Below are 27,279 nucleotides of genomic sequence, written 5' to 3'. Positions count from 1 at the left end.
TGGATGTGGATTTTCTGGCTCATACGTATGTATGTGTGTGTGTGTGTGTGTGTGTGTGTGTGTGTGTCGTTTTAATGTATATTCAAATGGGATAAAACATTAATTTGTTTTTCCCTGCTGGAAGTCGTTTGCGCCTCCTTGCTCCAAACCAGCAGGCGGCGGCAGAACCCTATAAACTGACTGTGACCCGCCACGACACCGAAGAAGAAGAAGTCCATAAACAGAAAAATGGCGGCGTCCATGCTGGTGCAGAGGACGGCAACGTTATGTGGTGCTTTTAAGGGGATTTCACAGGCCAAAGCTGTTCTTCCTGTGAACTGTCGGTGTTGGTTTATGTTGCAGACTGCAGGTTATAATCCCAAACCTCTGAAGCTGGACTTCCGGCAGCCCTACATCCCCGACAAAGAGAGCGACAAAACCCCGGAGTGGCAGAAGACGGGTCGGTATGACAAGAAGCTGTTCGGCCGCTACGGCTCGGGTTCGGGCGTCGACCCCGCGTCTCTGTGGCCGTCTCACGAGGAGCTGGAGAAACTCATAGCGGAGGAAAGGGAGTGGCACCCCCCTTTAGAGGTGCTGCTGAAGAACATCGAGGCCAAGCAGAAGGAGGAAACCCAGAAGCGGCTCGCAAAGTAAGTCTGTCTGCTCAGCTGCCCTGGGTGGCCAGCTTCTGTATTCTTCTGTTCATCTCACAGCACACAATGGGGATAGGATGCAGCACTTATTTTATAGTTTTCATACCCCATGAACAACAAACCTGATTGGATTTTATGTGACAGGCCGTTTTTAATTCATGTTGAAGGAAGGCAGCATGATCCCGCCGTCCCCATGCTTCACTGTAGGGGGGCTGGTGTAGGATGAGGACATTCACTTCACAAACCTGTGTCCGTATTCACCAAGATTCTCAGTCTCTCAGAGAGCTCCTACCTTAGCCTAGAAATTCCTCCCTAGGAGTTTTAGCTTCAGAGGGATTCAGAAAGCTGCTGAGAGCGACTCTGAGAGAGGAGACACAGACGTTCTTAGCTTAGCGCGGAGGTGTGGTTGACCCCGTTGCTAGGTAATGTGTGACGCTGTCTTTCAAGAGCTGCGATTGGCTGATAGTAAAAGAAAAACATACAATTTGCTCCCAGTGATCAAAAAGAGATAATTTAGTGTCTCATGGCGATAACAATTAGACAATGTATTATATTATTATTTATTATGGCTGTCGGCATCAAAATGTTTTGCATCACCTTCTTGAGATCTTCATCTTGATTTGCTTTTTCTTATGTTTATACTCGCCCGTCAATTTACTACCTTTGATATTAATGCACACTCACCCGTCAGCATTTGTTGGGATTGCCTGCTTGTATAAAGCAGCCGTAGTTGGTAAAATGACCGATGTCAAATGAAAGGGAAAATTACCCGAAAAAATAAATAAACAGCAGCCGGTCATCTCTGGGAGGAGAAGGACTGTTGAAAGTTAAATTGGTCGCTGGATCACGGCGCAAATAGGCGGACTCTGAATTTTGTTGCTTGGTGGTGGCAGCATCGTGGCTTTTCTTCCACAGGAACCGGGAAGCTGGTTGGAGTAGATGGGAATGAATTTGGTAAAACCCTTGGAGGAAAGCTGTTCGGGCCAATGGTGGCTTAAGACTGGCCGTAGATTCACTTTAAGCATGCAGAATGCTAAGAGTGAGTTCAGAATTAAGTTCAATTCAGGGAATTGTCGTCAGTTTTTTTTATTGTAAAAAAATAAATAAAAAATCCTTCCATTGCAGTTTGCGGTTGTGACGTGGAACAATGTGAAAAGGTTCAAGGGGCATTCAGATGCTTGCCAGGAAATCGGTGGGGCTGCCTCAGTCCTAAAACCTCCCCTTTATTTTTCTTTCTGATGACACTATTATATGCCTGCTTATAGGGCTGGTGATAAATTGATTTAATCGAATTTACAATTTATTAAGAGATTTTTTTTTGGGGGGAAAATCGGGATTTTATTTTGTAATGCAATCATTTAGGTTTCCATGAAGAGAACAGCTAACCTGACCCTAGCCAGATGGATTTCGCTCCGCCTAGCTCCACTCACATACATCTGGGACCTCTCCATAGGAATTGCCTTTACTGAAGGCTGGGCCTTATCAAAAATCCTTGCATATGATTGGATAAGCCACTTGTCTGTCATCTTTATCAACGTGCTATTTCAACCACTCACACTGAAGCTAACCGCTCCGGGGCGCGTCCGCGTCCAGCCCGGAAAACAAAACTTGCCAAATCCGGTCGGGAGAAGGGCGAAAACATGGTTTCCACCAACAAAAGCCTTCAGAGGCGTTCTCTGATGTTCTTTTAATGAAACAATATTAGGTAGATAGGACAACACGGAAGAAATGGCAGCATCAAGGTTAACGCTTGCTTCCTCCATGCGAGCCGCCATTGTTATCAAAACAGTCTCACGTCACGGTCACTTCTCCACTACGTCACATCTATGAAACTCCAGCCCTGCGTCCTGATTGGCTGGACAATAAAATTGGTTGAAGAAATCACTCTCTATGGGAGAGATCCCAGATGGATGGAGGGAAGCTAGGCGGAGCGAAATCTATCTGGCTAGGGTCAGGTTAGAGAACAGCATGCGATGCTGAATATGTGTTTAGGAAAATATATTGTCAGAACATCGTAAAGAGGAAACAGTTTACCGGCATACGAGGCACTTTAATTTTTTCATTTACTTATTCTAAGTTAGTTTGATGTTACACAGGTGAAGTGAAGCCTGTTCTTAGCTCATTGTGTAATACTAGCAAACATTTAGTTATATTTAGTTGTTTACAGCGGCTTGTTTTACAAGCAGGTTTCACAGCTTGTGTTTAGTTGCACTTTCGATTCAGGTCAACTCCCAGACGAAACGCTTGACATAAAAGCACGTTTTTCAAATAATTTCTTTATTTTTGTGAAACAAAAAGGAGGAAAAAAAAAATTGGTTGGATTTGGTGTAATAAAATAGGAGATTTTATTAAGCCATATTGCCCAGCCCTACTAATTTAGGGATGCATAAGGTTGATCTAACAGGAATTCATTAAAACAAATGATCAACAAAGAAAGATGCAATGATGAATAAGCATTAAATGGCCTCTGTGTGTTTCTGGTTGACTGTGGGATTTCAGATTCTGTATAAAACCAGAATGACTTTTAAGTTGTAATAGAAATAGATGTCACTGCACCAAAACTTGGGTTTCGCTTTAAAACATGCACATGCATTTAAAAAAAATTTAAAATTCTGTTCTGACTCTTGTGTTAACCTCAACCGTGTTGTTGGGCACCGCTGACTGTTCTCTTTCATCTTTCCTCCACAGAGAAAAACTCATCGCAGCAAACATGGCCAAGATGCCCAAGATGATCGAGGACTGGCGCCGGGAGAAACGCGAGGGCAAACAGAAGCTGAAGGAGGAAAAGGCCCGAAAAGCGAAACTGCTGGCCGAGGCACGCGAGCGCTTCGGTTACAACGTGGACCCCCGCACCCCTAAGTTCCTGGAAATGGTGGCAGAGATAGAGAAGGAGGAGAAGAAGAAGAAGAAACTGCTGAAGCGGAGGCTGAAGGAGGAGCAGGCGGCAGCACCACCTGCTGCCCATTCGTAGTCCTGGGCTCAGTTTTCAGCAACAAGTACTTTCTGCTTTAATCAGTCATGACAAGAAGGGTTTTCTTACAAGTTTATGTAATAAACTGGCGACATGTATTGTAGTTAATTGTATTTATTGTGCTGGGAAGTGGACTTTATAACCCCGTACATTAAACCTGTATGAGTGCCTCGGTTTGTGGTCCGACAGGAAATCTGGATTAAAAGAGAAAGTCCACTGTTTTCTTTCACTCTGGAAAAGATCTTTTCTTTATGTTGCACTGTCTTCTTCTCACAGCCTTTGGAATAAAATAAACTAGTTCCAAACCACCGTTTTGTGTGAAACCCTTTTAAAAGGTAGGAGAGAAACACAACAAGGTAATTTATAGCATGCTAATAATTCTTAAATTAAATTGAAAACTTTCATTGCTTAGCACATTCACTTCTTGTCTATACTAAAAGCGTCTTTGCTAAAGTTTTCAAACTCCTAGAACTTTATCACATTTTGAACTTTATCTAGCCTTTTAGGTTCACAGCCTGGAATATAGTTTATGACCCTAACCCTGATTTAAACTTCTCCACAACTTTCTCCCTCAGCTGTCCGCTGTGATCCTTGGTCTTTGTGGTGCTGTTTGTTCACCATTTTTTTCTAAGAAACCTTTGACACCTTCAGAGAACAGCTACGTTTTTACTGAGGTTAAACTACACACTGACAAGCTGCGTTTTAGAATAATAGCTGCTGGATTTTATTAAGAGGCGCAGAGGGGGCTGACGACAGAACAAAATGTGGAAAAAGTTCATAGGGTATGAATACGTTTGCAAGGCGTTGTACCCTTCTGAGCAAAAACAAAAACAAAGGCAGTTACCCACAATACATGCGTCAGAGTCTTGGTGCATAAAACTCTGGCTGCAGGATCACAATTTTCACACCAGCCAGCTATTATAAAAGTCACTTTAAAATGTACAGCACATGATGTTCCCCATTTCCCTTTGCAAGAAGAATATAGTACAACCATACACTTGAACAAAAGCTTAAAGTATGAGATTTTTCCTATTTAGGATCAATTAGTGAAGATTCATTATCAGCGTAAACCATAAAACATCCTCTACCTTGCACAAGTGTGTTGGCTTGTGCAAGGTAGTGAAAAGTCTCTCAGCTCTGTCGATTTCCAAGGAGCATTCATCTCTGTCAGACAAGGTAATCACGGTGATGGCACAAAAATACCTTCAGGAATTGAACCTGAGTAGTAGTTCAGTGTCAAGTTTGTTGTAAATACACATGGGTTCAAATTGTCTGTGGTGAGGAGCCTGGTCAGTTGTGCAGAAACGTTCTGTTACAGCTGGCTGTCTTCTTCCCCAGGGTCCGCCTTCAGTTTGGCCAGAGCCGCGTGCACCCTGAACAGCGTACGGGACTCCATCGAATAGTCCTTGTAGTTGTGCCTGCGGGTCAGATTCAGATTCAGACATACTTTAATGATCCCAGGGGGAAATTACTCATCTGTCACGAGAGGAGCTGTGGTCAGGCAGCACAGAAGCTCTTTCAGCTTTGTTTTCAATTTGGGTTTCTGAAAAGTCTGCCTCCAAGCTTTCATTTAACAAGTAGGAACACTGATGGCCACAAAATAGTTATCATACCTAATTTGCCTATTTCATTAGACCCCTGTCCGAGTTTAAAGAGGTATATTATGATCCAGTATTTCTTCAGAGAGTTTCGTATTTTCTTAAAAAATGTGTTTTACATCAAACCAAGTTGTAACATTTTAAAGTGGTTCTCCGACTTCTCACTTCCTTATTTCCAAGTTTTCTCAGTTCTACCACATTGTCAGAGCATTTTAATGCAGTGCTGCAACAGGACTTGGACTTTTTCCATTTGTTGTATTTTGAGGCAACAAAAAGCTATAACATTTCTGAATTCTATTTTTAGTCAGAAGGAAAAAGTTGGAACAAACAGGCATGAAGGTCCCCTGTGGTCTGGAATTTCAAACTGGAAAGATGGGGATGTTTCACCAGCCCAAACCTCACAATCCTACATGACAGCCTTCGGTTTAAACTCAATAACATCTGCATTAAACTGACACACAAGGCCAACTTTTCCCACCTTGTATTGCATCGAATCTCACCTACAGAGAACTGTAAAACCTCTATTTGTAAGTATCATCTGTTTATTTCAGCTTGTTGCTAATAATGGTTAGTCTGGTCAGGCTACTACAATTAGAAAATCCTATCGGTTTTCCTACTTGTAATTAGACCATTTTTAAAGGGTAACTCACCCTTTAACAAAATAAAGTGTTGTCTGATAGTACTGTCTACATATCCTGGTCATTATTTTTGACAAATTAGTGCATATTTCAAAAAAAGTAAAAAACAAAGAAACTGGACTTGTTTTCCATAGTTGAAGACGTTTCGCTTCCTCTCCAGGAAGCTTTCTCAATTCAAAAAGTCTGGAGTAATGTGGAGTCCACATGTGAGTCCACATGAGTAATGTGTGCACTCCACATTACTCCAGACTTTTTGAATTGAGAAAGCTTCCTGGAGAGGAAGCGAAACGTCTTCAACTACGGAAAACAAGTCCAGTTGCTTTGTTTTTTCCTTTTTTTGGAATGACCATGACCTGGATGACTGAGAATCTTCACCAGCATAGTGCATATTTGTTGAAATCCTGTGTGGCGCCCTCTTAGGGTTAAACAGTGGTATTGCATATAATTTAGAATCCGTATTGCTGTTGGTTACAAAAGTTTTTGTGACATAATTTGGAGAAACTGACGTCAGTAGTTCTGCCGTTATTGGATATGGCAAGCCAATTTAACATTTAAGCAGTAAGTTTAACTATCTGGAATTACCATTATAGCTATCTATAACGTCATTTTGACTAGTCATAATGTCACTGTGACTAGTATGGATTTTGATTTAAGATGTAGCTAATGCCATTCTCACAAATGACATGTGAATGGCAAAATAGTTTGAATCTCACTAGTCAAAACTGAATTACAGATATCTGTAATTCCACCATATTCTCTGCTTAAGACGCTTTTAGGCTCACCAAACATCCTCCTTGCTACTCCTAACATTTTCCTACTTTATGAGCTCTCTGAAAACCCAAGATGCTTTGTGACTAACTTTTATCTTGCCCAGGTAAAATTCTAAAAAAATTACGTCACTAAGCGCTGCTTTTAGTCTTAGGAATCTTTGTGAATATGGGCACTGGTTTTTGTCATGCAGCAAGGATAAGCTGCATGGGTGTGTTTGAGATCAGAACACTTTACTCTCACCGTGATCTTGGCCCGTCCCAACCTATCCATTAGCTTCAGCTTCCATGATTGACTAATCTGGATTAGTTATTTCCTGCACTGAAGGGGTGCCTGAGCTTTAGGTTACTCTTCATTTGAAGGAAAAGTTGTTTTGAAAAGTTCGTTTCAGAACAGCTAACATTTTTCTTTGTGTTGTTCCTACAGTTTAAAGCAGGGGTCACCAACCTTTTTGAAACTGAGAGCTACTTCATTGGTGTTGTCATAAAAACAACTACCAGTACTGACCTTTGAACTAGAAGAGTCAAAGTTCATCTTAACTTTATGTAAAATAAATACATTTTTCAAATCTATGTAAATGCAGGTGTGATTAAACAAGAAGAGGAACAGAATAAAAAAGTTTTAGATGCAGCTCACTGGTGGATTGGGCGTTTTTAGAACAGGCTCGTGGGCGCCACAAGTGGTGATCGGGGGGGCTACTTGGTGCCCACGGGCCTCATGTTGGTGACCCCTGGTTTAAAGCTTTAGGCAAACTAGTGTAACACAAATGGACTCCTCAAGCACCTGTTGCTGCACACTGCTGATCAGCTGGCTGAAACACACTAATGCATTCTTTTTTTCTCACCTACAACAAAGACACATTTGACTGCATGGAAAGTTTTCTGGGCACAAAAAAACAGACAGAAAATAAACACAGAGGACATTTTTACAACCGTAATATTCTACAGTAAATGTTATAATTATTTGAAAGTAGTAGGAGTGATCAGTGCTTTTCTGTTTAAAATAAAAGCATTAAGATCCTGTCATAATGTTTTTTTGTTAAATACTTGCAGTAATGCTAAAAACAGTTTTTATTTTTCACTCAGGATTATCATACTATGAATATCTCTCTTACTTGGCTTTATGGAGTACTTTGATAGCGGCGTCTCTCCTGCCCTGGTCGATGTAAAGCAGACTCAGCTCCACTAGCGCATTCGGCACCAGGTAGTGGTCAAACTTGATCTTCTTTTCACTAAACAAACAAAAAGAGAGCAGTACATTCAGTCTGTTGCAAACAGCTGTTTTAAACTGTGACTCTAGACTTCAGTGGCTAAGATATCATCAGTTATGAAGGCAGTCGTACAGGTATGCCGGTGCCTTGCAAAACGATTCAGACCTGTTGAACCTCTTTGCATTTGATCACATTACAACCACAAAATTGAGGTTTTTGTGTGATAGATCGACATAAAGCAGGCCAGTTATGTGCTGCTTTATGGTCAGAGTTGACAGGAAGATAACGGAGCTAGATCCTGGAGGAAAGCATGTTTAGAGGCTATAAAAGACTTAGGACTGTGGCGGAGGCTTGCCTCTCAGCAGGACAATGACCCTAAACGTACAGCTGGAGGCCGAAATCTGTAGCTGACACTGTTGAGTATTCAACGTTTATAGACTCTCTCTATCCAACCCCATTCAGTGTGAAAAGATGGTAGAGCTATACCCTAAGAGATTTCCAGCTGTAACTGCAAGGAGGGTGGCGGGGTTAAATCCCAAGAAAACACATTAAAGTTTGTGACTTGCAGACTATGAAACAGTTAAAGTCTAACTCTTGGACTGAAAAAAAATCCTGAAAACCATTGAATAACTTCCAGAACAAGGTCAACTTTGAATATTCATGTATCAAAAGTGTTCAAATTAAGTTTAAATATGAAATATTGCAAATTTTTTACACCGATAATGGTATTCCGCGTTTGTGTGCTGCCTCCGTTTACGATCGGCCATTTCCGACGTGTGACGTCAGTTCAAGAACACCGAGAATGCGTGAAGCGAACGGCGAACAAGGATATATGGATGTTTTCCAGTATCTTCTTTCACACACCAAATCTGCTGATCAAATCTGATTTGATTTTTGTTTCTCATGAGTGCTCCGCTGACTCCGCGGAGCTTGAACATCCAATGTCAAACCAACTTCACCGCGGTCTAGTGCAGGCCAGAAAGTAGCGCTACATACTTGGCCGAAGGATCAAAAGGTCCGAAAGAAATGGGATAAATTCGTAAAAGAAACGCGAAAGGACTGGATTGCCGGCAGTGACAAAAGTGTTTTATGCAATTCACACTTCACGAGCGAGGATTTTGAGGGGTACTTACAATGGAGCATGGGCTCTATGTCTTGGGCAGCGTTACATATTGTCTCCTCAGGTTCACCTTGTTCAAACTCCGTTTCTTCGTATATATATTCGGTATCGGAGTCGCCGATGCTTGAGGTGGAGTTTGTAGATGTATCAGACATTTTTTTTTATTAATTTTTTGTATGTAGAGTAAGAGTTATTAATTAAATTTAATAAATTGGTAGTGAAAGTCGTAGTGTTAGCAGCCGGATGGACGGTACTCGTTCTGTTTGTGATGTCACATTCTGGAGCAGCCCGATTGAGGAATATTCGGGCTCTTTCGCTTATACAGCAAGTTTTATCGAAATTACTTCCAAACGGTGCACATAATTCACATATAATAAACATTTCTTTACTCTGGTGACTATTTGAATGCATCTGTGTAAAAATACATTCAGTCCAAGAGTTAGACTTTAATGGGGTAGGAATACTTTTGCAAGGCACTGTTGATTTTAAAGTATGAGCATCCATGTCGAAAAGTAACGTCATTCTTATATTTGCCATGCAAATATTTACAGTGTGTAAATTGAGGATGTTTTGTGGTCGCTAAGAAAGTGACGCGGAGCAAAGCAGGGGAAGGGCTGTTTACATTTCTCAGGAGTTCCTTTTTATTATCAAAGAGACTGCAGAGATTTCAAAGAAAGATGGTTCTTAGGGTAAGCATCTGAAATTGTCCAACCTTGAGCACACTTTGTTGAAGCATTCCTCGGCCGCCAGCAGGACCCCTTGGTTCTTGAAACACAAACCCTTCAGCATGTGGATCAAGCAGCGGTCATCCATCATGTATTCGTTCTCTGCAAAAACAAAGAGCAGACGCCGTCAGGACGTCCTACAGCTAAACACGCGTCCCTTCTCTGCCTGTGCTGTTCATGAAGTGGGACAAGATGCAATACCGGGAGATTCCAGCAGAGTGCGCTCTGCCTCCACTAAGGTCTGCATCATGCCTTCGGTCAGCTCTGGTTGCTTGCTGATCATACTGAAGCCGTTCCACATGTACATCATCTCCTGTAAATTGTCCAGTTGTTATGTTAGCCAAAAAAAAAAAAAAACTGCCTCCATGTGTTTCTGTGATCTTTTTTTTGCTTCATGACTTACCAGCACTGGCACGGGAAGCCTGACTGGGTTGGAGACCTTGTAGCGTCTGGCTTTACGAATGGCAAACTTCTCTGTTGGAGGAGACTTTCCTGCTATCTTCTGCTTGAGGGTTGGTACTTTTCTGAACAAAAAGGGAGGAAGATGAAACCAGTTAGGAGTCTAAGCTTTGCTTTAACTTAGGACCACAAAGTTCCAAGTTACCACTCCACTTTAAACTGATACATTTCCTTAGAGGCTTGAATTAGCTGACTTTTTTGCATTTATGGAAAGAACAACTAGATATAAACACAAATGTTGGACAGTGTCAACATGCAGCACATCCAAAAAAAAAAAAAAAAAAAAAACATCCACATGGGGCTCTTCAGGTCCTCAACAACCTTGGTAAAAAAAAGAAATATCTTTAATTATTATTATTATTATTATTATTATTATTATTATTATTATTATTATTATTATTATTATTATTATTATTATTATATTAGGGTGGAGCCATTGTTTTTTTCAACATAATGAAACATAAATAAAAGGGAAATATTGTTTTTTTAAGATATTAAGTGAGCCACGAAGCCAATGAGCCACTATCAGCTCTAGAACAGCAGACCCATGATCCAGCAGATGAAAACTGTGATTTTAAGTCAATATGGCTGAAGATAAAGGTGAAAAATCTTCCTTTTTAAATCATTGTTAAAGTAAAACTGTAAAGGTAAAATGTGAAATGGGACATGCTAATGTCGTATTAAACTTTATGCATTTAAACCAAAATGAGGAGAAGAGCGGCTGGAGTGTGTATTTATAACTTGTGGCAAGAGGGATTTTTTTCCTCCCTCTCTCATTGTTCCTATATTTATCCATCCATCCATCCATCCATCCATCATCTATACCTGCTTATCCATGCAGGTTTGCAGTAAAAAAGCACAGTTATTTTGTATTAAAGTATTTTAGGCCTTCCTTGGTTTGCAATATTTTGGCTCAAGCAGCTGTTGTGCAGTGTTGATGGAGGTAAATCCAGCCGTTTAGAGATTAATCTGATGAAGAGCCGGACGTAGAACATAGAACATGAACCTAGGGACCAGAATGCACATTTACCTAAAGAGCTCCACCTCATCCTCTCCAAAAGGTCGGGCCTCTTCCTTTGGCAGCATGCTGAGGTAAGCAGCTTTCATGTACACATACATGGCCTAAAGGAGAAGCACAGAAGAATAAAAAAAAAACATACATCTACTGTACTTCTCAAAACGTTAAGCAAAAACTGGGAGAGTAAACTACTCCTGTGCAGAGTTGTGCACCTTGGACCAGCGGCTCTCCTGGCTCAGAAGGTCTGCGTAGAAGTACGCCATCTTCCACGCACGCTTGAAGGTGAAGCACCACATCAGCTCCCAGTAGCACATGTGGTGAAACTGCTTCCACGTCTGCTGGGCCTTGCAGCCGTCTTCAAAGAGCGCCACGGCCTAGCAGGACAGTAGAATGGTACAACGCAGAAGAGCAATGATGATGCAGCAGTGGCTGTGTTGGATATGCATGAAACACTGGCTTGTAAGATTTCACAGCAGTTATATTGCAATATTAAGTATTTGAATCACGTGTTCAGGTAATAAAATATTAAACCTCCACAGGTCATTTGCAGATTTTCTGAAAATAAATAAATAAATAAATCAAACCTCATCTATGTTTCCTTTAATCTCCTCGGTTCTGCCAGCAAAAAAGAGGAATATTGCACCCTGCATACAAAAGAAGGAGAAACAAGAACTGTTACAACTTCAGCCACCAGTTGGTTTAATAGTTCAATTCTCATAAATCTTCAAGTATGTAACAATCACTCCTGGCTGTGTTTGACCAAGACATTTTCGTTCCGCTACAGTACACACTACGTCACAGCGCTCAGTTTGCTCTGTGGGAAGGGCTGGTTGTGTGGGGAAAAGGTGGAGTGGGAAACAGAGCTTGCAAATTTACAAGAAAGTGAGTCATTTGGAGTCACAGCACGCACAGACACACACAGAGAGAGAGAGAGAGAGAACAGAGTTGTAATGAGCTCTTTCTGCACAAGAGACTGTGTTTGTACAGCTCTGTTCAGGAGTTTACATACAGTCATCATTGGTATGCATGTCATATTCATACCGATGATGGATATGACATTCAAGAATTTTATTTTATATAGTTTATTTGGACCAGAGTGGAATTATTATGCAGATCCAAAGAGTAAAAAGACAAGAATGCAAAAAGTGTCATTTTGCAAGTTCTTCTTGCACCTCAGCCACAAATATTTCCTCTTCCCATGAAGAATGTTCTGTCATAGTTCTTACACGATATAGGAGCATGCTTCCTGGCAGAATAGGTGGAGTGCATTTAAACTTCCTGGTTTCCTCCCGCAGACCCAGCGTTTAGGCATGGTCAGTAAGTGTTCGGTGTGGTTCAGAATCACTGAGTTCCAGTTTAACCTAACCCATCGCCCTCGGATGAAAGGAAACAACCCAGGAGTCATCCAAGTACTAGTTGTTCATAAACTGGAAGGTACTGGAACACCCGTCATACATCCATCCATTTTCCAAACCGCTTAATCCCTCATGGGGTCATGAGGGGTGCTGGTGCCTATCTCCAGCGTTCACTGGGCGAGAGGCGGGGTTCACCCTGGACAGGTCACCAGTCTGTTGCAGGGCAACACAGAGAGACAAACAGGACAAACAACCATTCACACCTAAGGACAATTTGGAGAAGCCAATTAACCTAACAGTCATGTTTTTGGACTGTGGGAGGAAGCCGGAGCACCCGGAGAGAACCCACGCATGCACAGGGAGAACATGCAAACTCCATGCAGAAAGACCCAGGGGTGTACTCGAACCCAGGACCTTCTTGCTGCAAGGCAACAGCGCTACCCACTGCGCCACTGTGCAACCCGTCGTACAGTCAACAGTAAAGTGAGTTTAACACTAACATGAGACAAAGATTGGGCCATTAGGACGAGAACTATGCTTGGAGGAGTCAAGGCAAGGCTTTCAACACCAGGGACACTGTGCTAATGGTCCAGCCTGTGGAGGTAGCTTCACTCTTAGGGTCTGTTCTGCTGCTACTGGTGCATTAGGTTCTGGCATAATTCTGGTTAGAGACTTTCAAAATCTTCTTATCAGAATTTGAAAAGTTGTATTAAGTTGGTTGGTTTCTAGCTTTTAAGCATAGTTCGCCAATTTTCATTATACCCGAAGTGGGTTGCTTTCCAGGAGTTAAATGTTAGCCGGCTTAATGTATTCCTTCACCATTTTAAACGTGAGTTTGGTATCAATGTACGGCTGAAACACTGTTGAGGACGGTGGTGGTAGCACTGCGCTAATGGTGTGTCTCACTGCTACCGGTGCAGGTGGTGGAATATTAACAACGAATGACTGATGAAATATTCACTTCATTTCAAACAACTGCCAGATGACTGAAATGTTCCAAAGGATCCAAGACCCACATCAGAAATTGGTGGATGAATTGATAAAGCAGCTAAAAATTAAGCTTTTGGAAAGTCAGACCTCAATTCAAGTAAACCTCAGGAAGTCTTTTGGTTGCGAGGTTTAAAGTGTTCAAGAAATAAAAGAAAAGGTCCAGGAGCCTTATATTTAGGAAGCGTCATGAAAGTCATTTGACTAAGTTTTAAAGTTAGATGCAGGCTAGGAAACCAACGAATAAATGAGCACCGTGAATTCTGTTGAACAAATTGATCAAATATTCTGAAAAAACTGCCTTTCAATTCCTTTTAGCTTCTCTGTATTGGCTCCCTCTTAAATGTGGAATATAGTTTAAAATTATCCTCTGCCCATAAAAAAACCTTAATAATCAAGCCCCCTCAAATATCAGAGCTCTGATTACCCCGTATGTTCCTAACAGAGCACTTTGCTCTCAGACTGCAGGTCTGCTGGTGGTTCCGTGGTTTTACCTCCTCTCCTGTGGAACCAACTCCCATTTTTAGTCCATGAGGCAGGCACCCCGTCTACCTTCACAACTAGACTTAAAACATGTATTTTTGATGAAAAAGTGTTATAGTTAGGGTGGCTTAGGTTAGCCTTTGCTGTCTATGAAGTTATGCTTATAAAGGTTTAGGCAACTGAAGACATAATGACCAGATTTCTTCACTATGCTACTTTCTCGTACTACTCCCCGGTTATGCACAATTCAAAATGATTGCTCCCTTTAAGTTTTCGTTTGCTCTTATTTTCCTATTTATAGAAGCTACATCTTGCCTGGCATTTCTATTAAGCTGTGTCACTTTCCTTAACGGGGTCATCAGCTGAGCTGTTGCTCTCAAATACTTCTTGTTCTCTTTCCAAAGATGAGACAATTGACAAATGACAGAGGGTCGGTCACACTGAGCCTGGTTCTGATGGAGGTTTCTCCCTGTTAAACAGGACTTCTCCTCTTCTTCACTGTCACTACATGCATGCTCAGTACGAGGAATTGCTGCAAAGTCAGTGATTGCCATACATTTGACTGTCCACTATTGCTACATGGTCGTTCTTGAGGAGTGATTGCTACAAAGTCAATGCAATTGGCTGGGGTTTCCTTTGTTAAATTTTTTTTAAATTTATTTTAGCAATTTGAATAATACACTGAACTTGACTGTACTGTTTAATAACTAGGATCTAATTAGAATTTATACAAAATGGACCTCGAACGTTCATATCTATATTTGTTGTATACAAGTAGGTTTTGTTGTAACATGCCATATTACATCATTTGTTGTTAATCCAGAAACTGAATTGAAGTGAAATAAAATTATCCCAGAACCTTTCTTATAAATGCATGGGGTTTTCCTACCATTTACTAAGAGCAGCTTATCCAAAAATGAATGAGGCAGTAGGTCTATATTTCTGCTTTTATATGTAATTTTCAGTCTGTGTTGATCAAAGAAAATCAAGAAAAGCCTCAAAATTGTGCACTCAATTATAGTTTTGAAAGAGATTTCTGACCTGTTCATTACTAAACTTCATGCATGCATTTACGTATGATGTGCACTCAGAAGTATTTCTTAGCCTTGGTCAATAGTTCAAACAGTTCTGATAAATTAGAGTCACTCTCCTCAACACAATCAGATTATTGAGCAGTGTGTATCCACTTTTGCAGATAATTTGATTAAATCAACAACAAGAAGCGCACCGAGTCAAAGTGCACGATCACCTCTTCTTCCACCACTTTTGTTTGACCTGGGTTCAGCAGCTATAAAGTTTCAACACTCGGAGAGGTTTGCTCAACAGCCCATCAATAAAATCAAATATGGCTGCCGCATGTACAAAATGTATTTGCATTTCTGATGCTTTGCATCTCATTAAATCAGCCACAAACAAATGAAATAATCCATACCACATTGACCAGCAAACAGGTTCCTGCAGTAAATATCGCACTACTAATTGTAGTTAGCCTGGTCACTTTGCACAGCGATTAGCCAATCCCGCTAGTTTTCCAAATCCCAATAGAAACACAACTAGGTTAGGGGTAATATAATTCCAAAACTTAAAATTAAAGTTTTCAATGTAAATGGGTCACAGCCTTTTTGTTTAATTCCCCAAGGTCAGCTTTTTAGGAAATATTAAAAAGTGTTCATCCTTCAGGAACCATTCTTACCCGCGGGTACCGGAGCCGGAAAGGTTTCAGCAATCTCTCGGCCTCAGAGACATCTCCCTCCCCCGTTCCTGTGAGGATAGCAAAGACATATGAAAACATACTGACATCTTAAGAGGAGGGGGATATTGAATGAAGTCATTAAAACTACCAAGGACAAATGTGAGGAAGGTGTGGTAGCAGAGCAGCAGCAGAGCGCACAGCATGGAGCGCAGGTTCATTCCTGTCGCACCTTCACAGAGAAGAGATAGACCATATTCCTACAACAGAGCACATGTGGAAAACATCTACCAGGCTGTAAGAAGCTGCTGAGTAAATGGAAGATGGAAGAAGTTATAAACATCGCACCTTATCACCGGAAAAGCCTGCAAACTCCAACATTTTGAGTATCCGAGGAGGAAATAGAGACAGGGTCTGAAAATAGAGAAGATCTGATCAGCTCTAAGGTACAAAAACAGGATTTGACTAAATGTATTAGACATTAGGAGGGATTAAGTGTATATAACGTCATTTTAAAAATAACTCCAAAAAAAAAAAACCCAGTTCTAACACTGTATATAGAGATCATCTGGTCCTCAGATTCCTAAAATGAGATGAATACAACCTCAGAAAATCAGTGGCAACTACTGACATGTTTCACTGAGCCCCTAAAACTGTCAAAATCTTTTGCAAAAGCAATTGTTCTTCCCATACTAGTACAGAATGTTAGAGTAATTATGTCACTAGTTTTTAGAATTATAATTCATCTATATTTGCAGGAATTTGTTCATACAAACTTATTGTAAGCAGTTTAATCAGGCTGAAATGCCCTCATGGCCTGGCCCCACCTTCTTTGTCTGAATTACTAAGCCTCCGAGTGCCTTGGCAGGTCTTTGAGATCTTCAAATCAGTTTTTATTGAATATATCAAGTACCAGATGCAAATACTGGGGAGATCTGGCTTTCTCGGTGTCAGCACCTAGACTCTGGAACCAGCTCCCTCTGGATCGATGCTCCACCACTGATGTAAGGCTCTTTAAATCAGATCTCAGAACTCATTTGTTCCGGTTGGCTTTTAACAGCAAGTAGCACCCTGAGATGTAATTCCTGATTTTTTATTTTTATCGCCTGTTCTGATGGTTCTCTGCTTTGGTTTGTTTATCTGACCATATTGTCAGTATTCTTAAATGCAAAACACGTTGGGTGGCTTTATTGGTTGTGTAAAGGGTTGTAGATTAATTGTAATCTAGGCTTTTTTTGGGTGGATGGTGGGGTCAGCAATTATAAAATATTGTTTGCGTGTGCAAAGACAACAGGACAGATTGATGCAAGCCAAAGGCATAGTCCATATGCTAAATGATGAATGACATAATATTCAAACTTCATTTCAGTCAACATATGATAAATGAACAAAAAAACAAGTTGATGTTGAACCTGCAAACTTAGTTCAGAATGTTTAGGTGGTGAATTATGACCATGAAGTCACTCATTTTAACCTGTCTGAACTGAATTTAGAACTAGTTCATGTTAAGGGTGAACTGGCTACCAGACCAGCTGACAGCCTTGCTTGGGGCCCGGGACCTTTTCACTACTGCAAATGAAATTAGGAGGAAAGAAACACAGAAATTTAGGGAACTTATATATTAGATGCATGTTTTCTTCAGAAACGGGACTTTTAAAAAAAATAATAATAATAATCTTAGCTATAATTTGATGGATGGAGGGCCCAGTTCTTGCACAATCAGAAAACAGCAAATAGGATTGAACTGTAATTAAACAAAATAAAGCACTGAGACTTCTAAGCACTATCTTGTGTCCCATACAGGGAAGACGAGAGAAAAATAAACGCTCTGAGCGGCGTGGACATGTAGAAGAAAGGTATTCCACAGTCTTAGGGCGGCCATAGCGAATGCTCGAACCCCTCTACGTTTTAACTTTGATCATGGATCATTTAGGCGAGTCTATATATCGCCACAGCTATTATTACCAGGTGGAGTGGAGACAATTCATGAGGGAGCGGGGATTAAAATAGACGCGGAGGTTGCAGACTTTCTGCTGGACAGGTACGTTAACTGAAGTAACTTAATTCAATATAACAGTTTATTTTGGCATTATGTTAGAAATAGGGCATTGTGGTCCAGCAGCTACTCTGTCCTCCCGGCAGAGACGGCTAGTTTGTTTATCTTGTAGTCTCCCTATCAGGGAGTATGTATGTATGTGGAGGGATATTTGAGCTGGCCGGTTCACGGTGTCCATAGTGCAGCAGCATGAGCGGGTCTTTTTTACTGGTGTCTATATAGACGCTCATTTTAGACCCCAAATAAGTGACTGCCCGTTAAGAAACGATCCCAAAAAAACAGAACTTATGAAATGTACAAGCGAATTTAGGAAAAACAAAGGGACTTGCCAACAGTGCCAATAACTATTTTGCACAATGACCATAGCTATTAACAGTAGCTAATATATGGAGGACATGTAGACATTGTCACATTTATGATACTCCGCGGCTCCTGTAGTAGTTACAACACTCTGGACGGTGAGGTAGTTTTTAATAGTGCTGGACGATATAGAAAAAAAGCATATCGATAAAATTGAAATCATATTGATCGATATCGATAATTATCAACAAATTCAAAAAACATATATTTTAAGTGCAGCCCTGGCCATTTTATGCTCTTATTTAGCGACCTATTTGTTGATAAAGAACACACAAGCACTGAATTAAAACTCAACTCTTTATTCAACCATCTTTTTACCAAAACTGCAAGTTTTTACAAAAGCACGCCTGCTCTCTGAACTCTTTGAAGGGGGCGGAGCTATTTTATAGTTATTTTAAACATACAACCTATAGAGAACACATTCTGTGTATAGTTTGTTACATACCAGGTTAAATGCCCCCACTCCGAAAGATATCCCTCCCTCTAGGTGGATATGGCTGGGTCCTTTGACACAGTTGTGAGATTTTATGAAGTTATGCAGTTCTCTGGATCATGAAAGAAAGATGAAGCAAGTGTTTAACCTTAAAGGTCTGTAAAGTACTGACATGTCTATGTAAAAAAATAAATCTTAATGTTAAATTCAGCATATAGCAACTTTAGGGGAGAACACAATAAACACATTAAAATGGTTGGGCTAACGGCTAACAGAGCTGAATAGTAGAGCTGAACAGTTTTTTTTTTTGGCATTATTGTTTTTTTCTCAGTCACTATAGTCTTTCTGAAATCCTCCGTCTACACTGCAGAGAAAGAGGTGTTAAAGTGATTAAAAACTGACCTCTCACCTACTTCTATAACACTAACCAATCCATCACCGCAGAAAAGGAGCCAAATGTGCAACAAACAGTTCATTGCAGCCCTTTTAATTCTCAATTATCTCAGGCTACAACCACAAACTTCTATGTAATGTTTGGGAAGGTTTTATGTAATGAAACAACACAAATGCATTCAGAACTGTGAAATGGAAATGACACTTAACATATAAATATAAATCTCCTGGCTCTCATTAGGTCAGGACTTTGACTGGGCCATTCTTACATGTACATACAGTATGTTTTGTAAAATAACTATAAATCTATGTATATATTTTTTTCACTTTCACAATTATAATATGTGTTCTTTCAAATAAAATCCCAATACAATCTATTTAATATTTTGCTTGTGAAGTGATAAACTGAAAACATTCGAGAGGTGGCCAGTAGCTGTGTCAAACTAACAAATAGCTTTTTTAGTAATTCCGTCCTTAAGTAAGAACAAGTTAGTGGTTTATCAAAACCTGCAGAAACTGCAGTGGACTGATGGGATGCTACAGATAAGGCTCTACATTGACTTTCATCAACCTAGCAGTCTTCTTACAAACTGAGAAAAAAATAATTTAAAGTTGTCATTTTACAACTAGACTGGGTTATAGCCAACATTCACTCAGTATAGGCTGACTCAGTATAGGCTTAATAAGCACTTACTTGTAAATCATGTAACTGTTTCGTACTTTGATCCCACCTTTGATAAAACTCACCATACTCTCATCCTGCAGGAACAAAAAATTTAAAAAAGTAAATAAACAAATGCACATACCTTTACGTTAAAGAGCATTGATTTGATTTGGTTACAAAGAGCGGAAGCACCAAACTTGCAGAAAAGTGGAAAATAACTTTACACTATAGTGTGCAGGAGATTCTAGCAGTGTTGTCGCTCACTTTACATGGGGTAGAGTTGTTTGTCTATTTGAATGAGTGAAGCAGCATAGGTTTACCTGGAGGAAGGTGAGAGCAGCTCTTTGGAGTTGGCACTCTGCGTAACAAGCCTCTGCATGGAGCTGCACTGCAAGAACACACCAACACAAACGTCCAGAGAACTGTGAAACTGCTTCTCTCCCACCAGAGAATTTAAAGTCTTGGCATATGAAAACCATGTAGCAGCTTTTATAAGGCAGGACGAGAGTTTATGAGTAGCTAAAACATTTCTGAGTAAGAGATCATGTAGCTATAGAGATAAATTGTCTTTATTAACGTATAATGGTCGGGAATTCTTGCCTTCTTTACCTTCAGAAAGCGACTCCCCGACTGACTTGTTTGCCAAACCCTGGGCTTTCCGTCGAAACCTGCAGCATTGTAAAACTGTAGATTTATACCTTCAAATTGCATTGAGCAATTTTAGAAATGACTGTAATGGAGACATCAAACTCAAAATAAATGCAAATGGAAAGATAATATATGTTCTCTTTATTAAAAGGAGTGGTCATGGTTGGGAACAAAATGTTTCTATCCTCCTAAAAAGAACGGCATCACTGATTTGATGGTTGCCTTTATAATCAATTTACAACAGGGTTTTTACACATTCTCCATACATAGGCTTTTAGACACCTGAAAAAAGGCTGGAAAAAATTAGTTCCTCTTCAAACATATATCTTTGATCAGTTGTAAACCTCATTTTCAGATCTGTCGAGAGAAACATAAAATATATGTTTGAAGAGAAACGGATCATTTTTAGGTATCAAAAAGCTCATGTTTAGACTACAATTCCTGGGTCTTAAGAAGTTAAATTAAACAACGATTTTTCTTTCTGTGACCTTTTAAAAAATGTATGCTGTTAGGAGAGGTTCTAAATAAACTACTTTGCACTCTTTAAAAATTTTAAAAAGAAAAATCTCTACGCTGGTTGAGCTAAATGTTTCCCTGATTTGACTTGAGAAGCCTTAAGGTCACATGTCACATTTTAAAGACAGAAAATGTGAAAGCGAAATATAAAACATATTAATCACAATTGGACTTTCTGCTCTTTTCCAAAGCAGATTGGTAAATTTTAAAGCACCTTGTCTGATACAGAAAAAGCCACGCAAGTGATACCTCTAAAATAAGGAGAAAGGTTGTATCATATGCAGATGATGCAATTTTTTTGTGTTATTTGTGATTACACAGTTTCTCAGGTAAGAAAGGGTGTTTTATGTCTGTTTTTAATGCTTCCCTTGTCAGTACAAAAAATAAAATCCGCTTAGTTTGCAGCTCACCTCATTAAATTAAATCAATAATCACTCTCAAAGCCACTGACTTTAGCTGCCTGCTATAGCTAACAATAGTTATCTGTGGCAGCACCTAATTTTTTTTGTGTTGAAAGAAAACCTAACTGTAGACAGATTTTTAGAGTTTATATAGCGTGACAGACTGTGTCCTCAGTTGTTTAAAGAAATGGGAGTGCCAACACCATCAAGGTATCAATGTTGGTCTGAATTGGAGTAGAAATTATATCGTAAAGCTGAATGCTCCCTGATTTGTGAACGTTTATAATAGCAGATGGAGTGGCCTCACCACAGAGAGCTTTTAAATAAGGTGCTGTGCTCTCAGTTTTCTGGACAGGTGCTCTAAAGGTGCGTTCACACCGTACGCGATCCAGGCGAAATCTTCGCCTGCCGTTGATCAACTGACATTTCGCCTCTCTCTCTCGCAAACAATCCACGTGGACAATGCAGCCATTTCCCCCCCAGGATCATTTCACTGCGTCATCAAATAGTTCCTGTTGGCTGTTTAACTTAGCGTGGCGGAGATGGATGTTACAGAGCGTGTCACGTTTCTGTATTTAATGTGGAAAGCCGAACAACGGCGTCTGCGCCCCTGGGTCCTGCAGTTACTCCAGAGTACCACCACCTATAGCTGTTTGTAGATGAGGATCGCTTCCAGCGGGATTTCCGTCTATCCAGGACCTGGCATGAGGACCTGCTGCCCCATGTCGGGCCCGGGGAAAGGATCTCCCTCAGGGACACACAATTGCAACAGTCTAAACTGTACTGTCTAAATATGAAACACATAAAAAAACATTTTTGTGCTTAAATAAATAGATGAGGAGAACTCTTATTACAACGTGAATTGACGGAAAAGTTCTGATTTTTGAACTTACAGTTTTGCTTTGCTCTATGCGTGCAACTACTACGCCGTTCGCAGCTTTGCGTCACTCTATTTGGCCATTTAGTGCCTTTCGCGTCGCTTGTCGCTCGTTTGCATCGCAGACCATTGATTAGCTCCTGAACGCACCTTTACAACATTCGGTGTGAATGCGCCTTAAGGCAACCTTTCTCCTGACTTCCTTCTCCTCACTGGACAAATTACTGATGATATCTGCCCTTCAAGTCAAAATACATTACTATGACTAGACGCAACATTTACCGCTGTTCCTCTGTATTTTTTTTGTCTTCCCTATTTTGTTGGTGGCTTCTTGCGTTTCATTACAGACTGATTATCCAACAATTTATGGTATCTTAACAGGGCGATTGTGGCTCCTTGCATGCAAATACAGTCAAAGTAGTATTCTGGTCACAGGAAAGCAATAAATGCAACTACGTCACTATCCTAGAGGTTAGCACCAAAGAAAAAAAGAAGTATTTTGAGGATGCAGGCATTTATTGAGTGACATAAGGGAATGACCTGACCTCTGACAGACCTCCTGGGCACTCTTCATGGTGTTCCCTGCATTGGTGATGTCGTCATGCTGAAAAGTCATCATGGCCTGCATCTCCAGTACCGTGGCATAGATAAGAGCATGGTACATACTCTCATGGACTCTAAATAGACAACACAGGATTGCAGGATCAACATCCTCCACCTCTAACTGTAAGCAAACACGGTTTAGCTACTGTATGACCAGCACATTTTCCTGCGGAGGGAAGATAAGAGCAAATATCTTTCTCTCATTATTCTTTCTATCTCCTCTCCCATGCCCCGCTCGCTCTGCCTCGTGCCACGTGTTTGCGATGCACGTCTGACGCTCCGCTGGATCGCCTGTTGAATCAGTCAGACCTTTGGGCGTCAGCTTCAGCAAACACTTCATATCCTGGAGACCTAGAGCCTGCCGGCCCAACACTTCGCAGCTCGTACCACAAAAGGTCCTCTACAGATCGCAACAGAAGCTGAATACTGCTGACATCATGCTGTGAAACACACCACTATGAATGTGCTGAAACATGTCACACCATGGGCTTTACATACAAGCTTTTACGGTGGGAGTCAGAGGAAGCCCCCGCCGTCCGGGGGGGACCTGACTGGGGATTAGCGTTACCTTGGCCGCAGCCTCTCCAGGCTCTCGTTGAAGTGGTTGTTAAGGAAGAGATCCAAGGCCTCCATGCACTCATCCAGACACGCTTTCAGGGTCATCTCGGAGGAGCTGCATCGTAAATGGGTGCAAAGAGGAACACAAGAGATATACTGATGTGAGTCGGGGGAGGGCGAGGGGGAGTTGGGTTGCTGTGATGCGACACATGCACTCATTGTAAACATCCAGGATCACAGATTTATTTAGCATTCAGGGTTTGAACCGTGTGTGAGCTCAATTCCATCAAAGTTATTGCTTCCCTTTAACAGACTGGCCCGGCAGATGCTGACCGTTTTGCTACCTTGCCAGGTAGGAAAGTATGGAAGGCCTGGGGGGGTCAAATACATTTTAAATGTCTTTGACATGTCTCAGAGATGTTGTTTGCTTTTAAATAATACATGTGCTGCGTCTTTGATTGTTATGTGGGAACATAACATCAACAACGCATATATATTAAGTCAATGCTGCACAGACATGTGAAAAGTCCCGTGCATTTGCACCCCCCTAGCCTTTTATAAACCAGATTCTTACCCACCCTGGACAACTAGTATGTTGAATTCAGTTTAACAGTCTCCCAGTCTCCTGTAAGGAGTCTATTTATTACTCCAATAAATAAAGACTACCAGCAGAAAAGCCCGCTGAGTTATTTAAGTCTAACCAGGGGTCATGCTCTTGACTCAGTTTGCCTATTTGCCAGTTATTACTCCAATTTTATACCCAGAAGCGTCCGTTTCATCCCTTTCTGCTTCCATTTAATACCCAACTAGTTTAGACCTTGATTATACATTTATTTCTCTTTACTGCTAAAGATTTCCATGAATAAATAAGATACATAGCCATAAAAGTGTTCAAACATCAAATATAATTAAAGACTAAAATCATAATCAAACCTAAGTGAGCTCCAGCTGGTATTTAGTAAGCACATTCCATTGCAGTAGAAGAGAACATTTATTCAAATCCTCGCCTGTCAAAGCTGGTGTGAAATATCCTCAGCCTGGTTAAAATAGTGAGGCATGCATGGTCAGCACAAAACCTCTGGTGACAGGTCCATTGTTTACCTATTAGGTAAGAAAGGCCAGAGGGGTGAAATGAGAATGGGCTTTTAAAACTATTAAAAAGTGTATTCAACGTATATGTTTACAAATATAATGCTTAACAATAGCTGATTCTAACAACTGTTTATTTTAAATAATAAGCTTTACTGAAACAGGGTTTGAAGAGTCAAACAGTACCTATTTACATTAGGTGTCCAGCAGAAAACAGTGTGCTGTGTTATTAGGACTGAAACAATTTATTGGATTAATCATGATTAATGGATTATTGAAATAACCAAATAGCTAATTTAGTATTCACATAATCGTTAACTGGAGCACACGGACTCTAAACAATGCATACGCAAAAATAACAATGCACTCAAAGCAGTAATTAGGCCAAAACTACAAGAAATATATACATGTTATATTTAAGATAAAAAAAATCTTCTTTGTCTGCAAATATGTTCTATCCAGAACTCCTCAAGTGGAATAGGTTTAGGTTCACATGGCTCAGGTTCTGTTAAAAGAAACTCCCATTAAGCACCTTTTGCTAGCTGATTTTTAATTGGGTAATCAAAAGAATAGTCAACAGTTTAGTCAACAAACAAAATAATTGGTAGTTGCAGCCCTACTTTACACACACACATACACACACACACACACACACACACACACACACACACACACACACACACACACACACACACACACACACACACACACACACATACATACATATACATCTTGGCTTTGGTTATCCGGGAAATGGTTCACAAACCATCTTGTTAGGATAGATCCAAAATGTGTGTCACTATTTCACTAATATTTTATGATCTAGTTACAAATTAATGCTTATTTTATTTTTGGAACATGGGGGCACAAGCAAAGGAATTAAAGAAAATCTTAACAGTTAGAACCATACTAGTTTAGTAGCGTAAGTAGCTACATGGCGCTTAAACAAATTTAAGTGTTTATTTAATTGCAATGTTGAGTTCAATTAACCCAGATAAAACGCGTGCAGCACATCCCATTCATTTTACTGGTTAAAGTTTATCTGGTTTTTTTTTCTGTGTAAAGTAATAAGCAATGCTGATTCGCTCTGTATGGTCATTGGTCAGGTAATTTGTCTGGGTTTTAAAATCCTATGCACGTAAAGAAATATCTTTACGTTGTATCAATTGTATCAATTTCTGAAGTTAAACATGCTGTTGGTTTATCAAAAAAAGTACAAATGTTTAACTTTTAGATGTATATTCTTTGTGAAAGTCTCCACTCTTTAGACTCTCCTCCTGGCCTGGGGGCCTGGAGCAGCATCTTTTGGTGATCCCTTGGGCCGGCTGTGCTTTGACAGACTGTCTGCACAAACAACAAACGTGCAGGATCACTTATATTTTCAATTTAGCAACGCTGGCTTATGTGTGCGAACAGTTCTGTCAAACTCGTCGCCCTTTCCAAACACTTGGCTCGCTCGCCAGGCTTTTTTGGAAACACTGCCTACTCCTGTAAAAGTACGCAACTCGTTCTTCCTTCCTGGTACAACAACTCTGCTCGCTCACTGTTTTCTCAGAAGCTTTAGTGAATCGGTATGCGGGAGCATGAGGACAGGAGCGGTTTCCTGCTGCTTCCTGGCATAGATGCCAATCATGTTTGTTCTTTTGTTTTGTCAAGTTTTTTCTTTTTTTTTCCCCCCTTCTTTTTCCCCAAAAGCTTTTTGACTAAAAATGTGTCAGCGCATTAAAGAGCGCAGTAAACTTTCTTGCATCAGCTTTAATTTTCTCATCTTCAACCGCTGTCTTTTCTTTACCAGTAAAGTTTGTACTCACTTTGCCGCAGCATTTGGGTTTTTCCCATTGGACATGTTTCCTCTGCGGGCAGCGCGCCCCGAACACCTGTTAGGAACTCAGCGGCGGCGGCGGCGACGGCAGTTCTCCTCCGGAAAGCAGCATTCAGGAGAGCTACGCACAAACTGATCCGACTGGAGTCGTGGCCCGGAGGTTGACATCGAAACCGCAAACAGTTTCCTCTTGTTCAAGTTCTGGCAAAGCGTTCAGAGGTGACGGCGCGCGCTCATCTGTGCGGACCGGACCAGTTCGGAGCGTGCGCATTAGAGGCGCGCGCTGACTCCTCCTCGCTGGCTCCACTGCCACGCGCACACACAGCAGCAGCATCCAGATCAACGAGAATACTTTTAACAGCAGGGCCGGCCCGAGGCAAAAACAAATAATTTATTTAATATGTTTGTATTCAAAAGTTTTAATAAAAGACAAGTATTTTTTTTGTAACATTCTATTTTTGATTATATTAACTTTTGTCTATTTTGGTGTTATTTAAAAGATTGCACATTTAATGCACATTTACAAATAATTTTGCTAATATGTTTGTATTCAAAAGTTTTAATAAAAGAGAAGTATGTTAAGTATTGTTTATTTATTTATTTATTTTGTATTAATACATAACCTCCCTGTATTCGTTTATAATATTCGCTATAACATTATAGTGTGACATTTGTGTCAGTAATGTTCTAGCATAGGTGATTCTGCGTCTTGGGGGCCCTGAGCAGAATTTGATTTGGGGGCCCCCCTCCCACCTGTTTAACAGAAATATGAACGGCAGTCCTGGTTTATTCATACACGAACTGATTAATAAAAAGCAAATTTTCTACTATTTGAAGCGGTCTTTCGTGATGTTTAGGTTTGCAGCTTTAAATGCACGTCGATATAATTCAGTCGGCTGAACTGAAGTCGTAAATCACTTTATTCGCTATCCTTTAGCATTACTTTTAATGACGCAGGTTCTGACGCAAAAATAAACAAGAAGTTGCGTGCGTGCTCGCCAGTTCTCGTGTAGTTCCACAGTACAGCCACGCGAGGGCGCCACTGCCATATTTAATTTTCTTAACCAGGCAGGAGTGCTAGGATGCCTCCACTATGTTTACTGGGTATGCGCTCAATATTTGAAAGCCGGCGTTGGGGTGGTGTGGGGCGTTATAAAAAGGTAAGAACACAAAGGTGAAACAGAACAAGCTGGATGGAACCTAAA

The 27,279-nt window shown here is 40.6% G+C and overlaps 2 protein-coding genes across 3 annotated transcripts; one reads left to right on the top strand and one right to left on the bottom strand.

Moving 5' to 3' along the window:
- The first annotated feature begins 195 nt into the window (after positions 1 to 195).
- gadd45gip1 (growth arrest and DNA-damage-inducible, gamma interacting protein 1) lies at positions 196 to 3,912 on the top strand. The gene is made up of 2 exons (XM_012857741.3): positions 196 to 629; positions 3,321 to 3,912. Exons 1-2 carry the CDS (start codon positions 229 to 231, stop codon positions 3,601 to 3,603), a joined length of 684 nt encoding a protein of 227 aa, XP_012713195.2. The 5' UTR covers positions 196 to 228; the 3' UTR covers positions 3,604 to 3,912.
- A 391-nt stretch (positions 3,913 to 4,303) lies between these two features.
- On the bottom strand, positions 4,304 to 26,361 carry zgc:158403 (tetratricopeptide repeat protein 39A). Of its 2 annotated transcripts, XM_036148476.1 has the most exons (19): positions 26,064 to 26,361; positions 24,171 to 24,264; positions 23,174 to 23,278; positions 22,548 to 22,679; positions 20,170 to 20,228; positions 19,881 to 19,948; positions 19,591 to 19,655; positions 18,516 to 18,615; positions 16,003 to 16,068; positions 15,806 to 15,914; positions 15,658 to 15,725; positions 11,724 to 11,783; positions 11,352 to 11,513; positions 11,152 to 11,243; positions 10,066 to 10,186; positions 9,864 to 9,975; positions 9,650 to 9,764; positions 7,722 to 7,838; positions 4,304 to 5,021 (listed from the first exon to the last, which is right to left on the bottom strand). In XM_036148476.1, the coding sequence occupies exons 1-19, from the start codon at positions 26,089 to 26,091 to the stop codon at positions 4,916 to 4,918; spliced, it is 1,779 nt and encodes a 592-aa protein (XP_036004369.1). In that variant the 5' UTR covers positions 26,092 to 26,361; the 3' UTR covers positions 4,304 to 4,915. The 2 variants fall into 2 exon arrangements, with proteins under 2 accessions (XP_036004369.1, XP_036004370.1); XM_036148477.1 differs by lacking the exon at positions 24,171 to 24,264 and having other exon boundaries at positions 26,064 to 26,360.
- Between the last annotated feature and the right edge of the window lie 918 nt (positions 26,362 to 27,279).

This window comes from Fundulus heteroclitus, chromosome 16 (assembly GCF_011125445.2).
Source record: "Fundulus heteroclitus isolate FHET01 chromosome 16, MU-UCD_Fhet_4.1, whole genome shotgun sequence".
Classification (NCBI taxonomy): Eukaryota; Metazoa; Chordata; class Actinopteri; order Cyprinodontiformes; family Fundulidae; genus Fundulus; species Fundulus heteroclitus.
Note: the sequence above shows the minus strand (reverse complement) of the source record. Positions and strands in the feature narration are given on the sequence as shown.

Bases quoted from the DNA above. Each gene is read 5' to 3' on its own strand.
- gadd45gip1 (XM_012857741.3), top strand. From the start codon at position 229: ATGGCGGCGTCCATGCTGGTGCAGAGGACGGCAACGTTATGTGGTGCT. The intron at 630-3,320 runs GTAAGTCTGTCT...TTTCCTCCACAG, and splicing joins ACCCAGAAGCGGCTCGCAAA to AGAAAAACTCATCGCAGCAA.
- zgc:158403 (XM_036148476.1), bottom strand. From the start codon at position 26,091: ATGGGAAAAACCCAAATGCTGCGGCAAA. The intron at 9,976-10,065 runs GTAAGTCATGAA...GACAATTTACAG, and splicing joins GGCTTCCCGTGCCAGTGCTG to GAGATGATGTACATGTGGAA. The intron at 9,765-9,863 runs GTATTGCATCTT...TTGTTTTTGCAG, and splicing joins CACTCTGCTGGAATCTCCCG to AGAACGAATACATGATGGAT.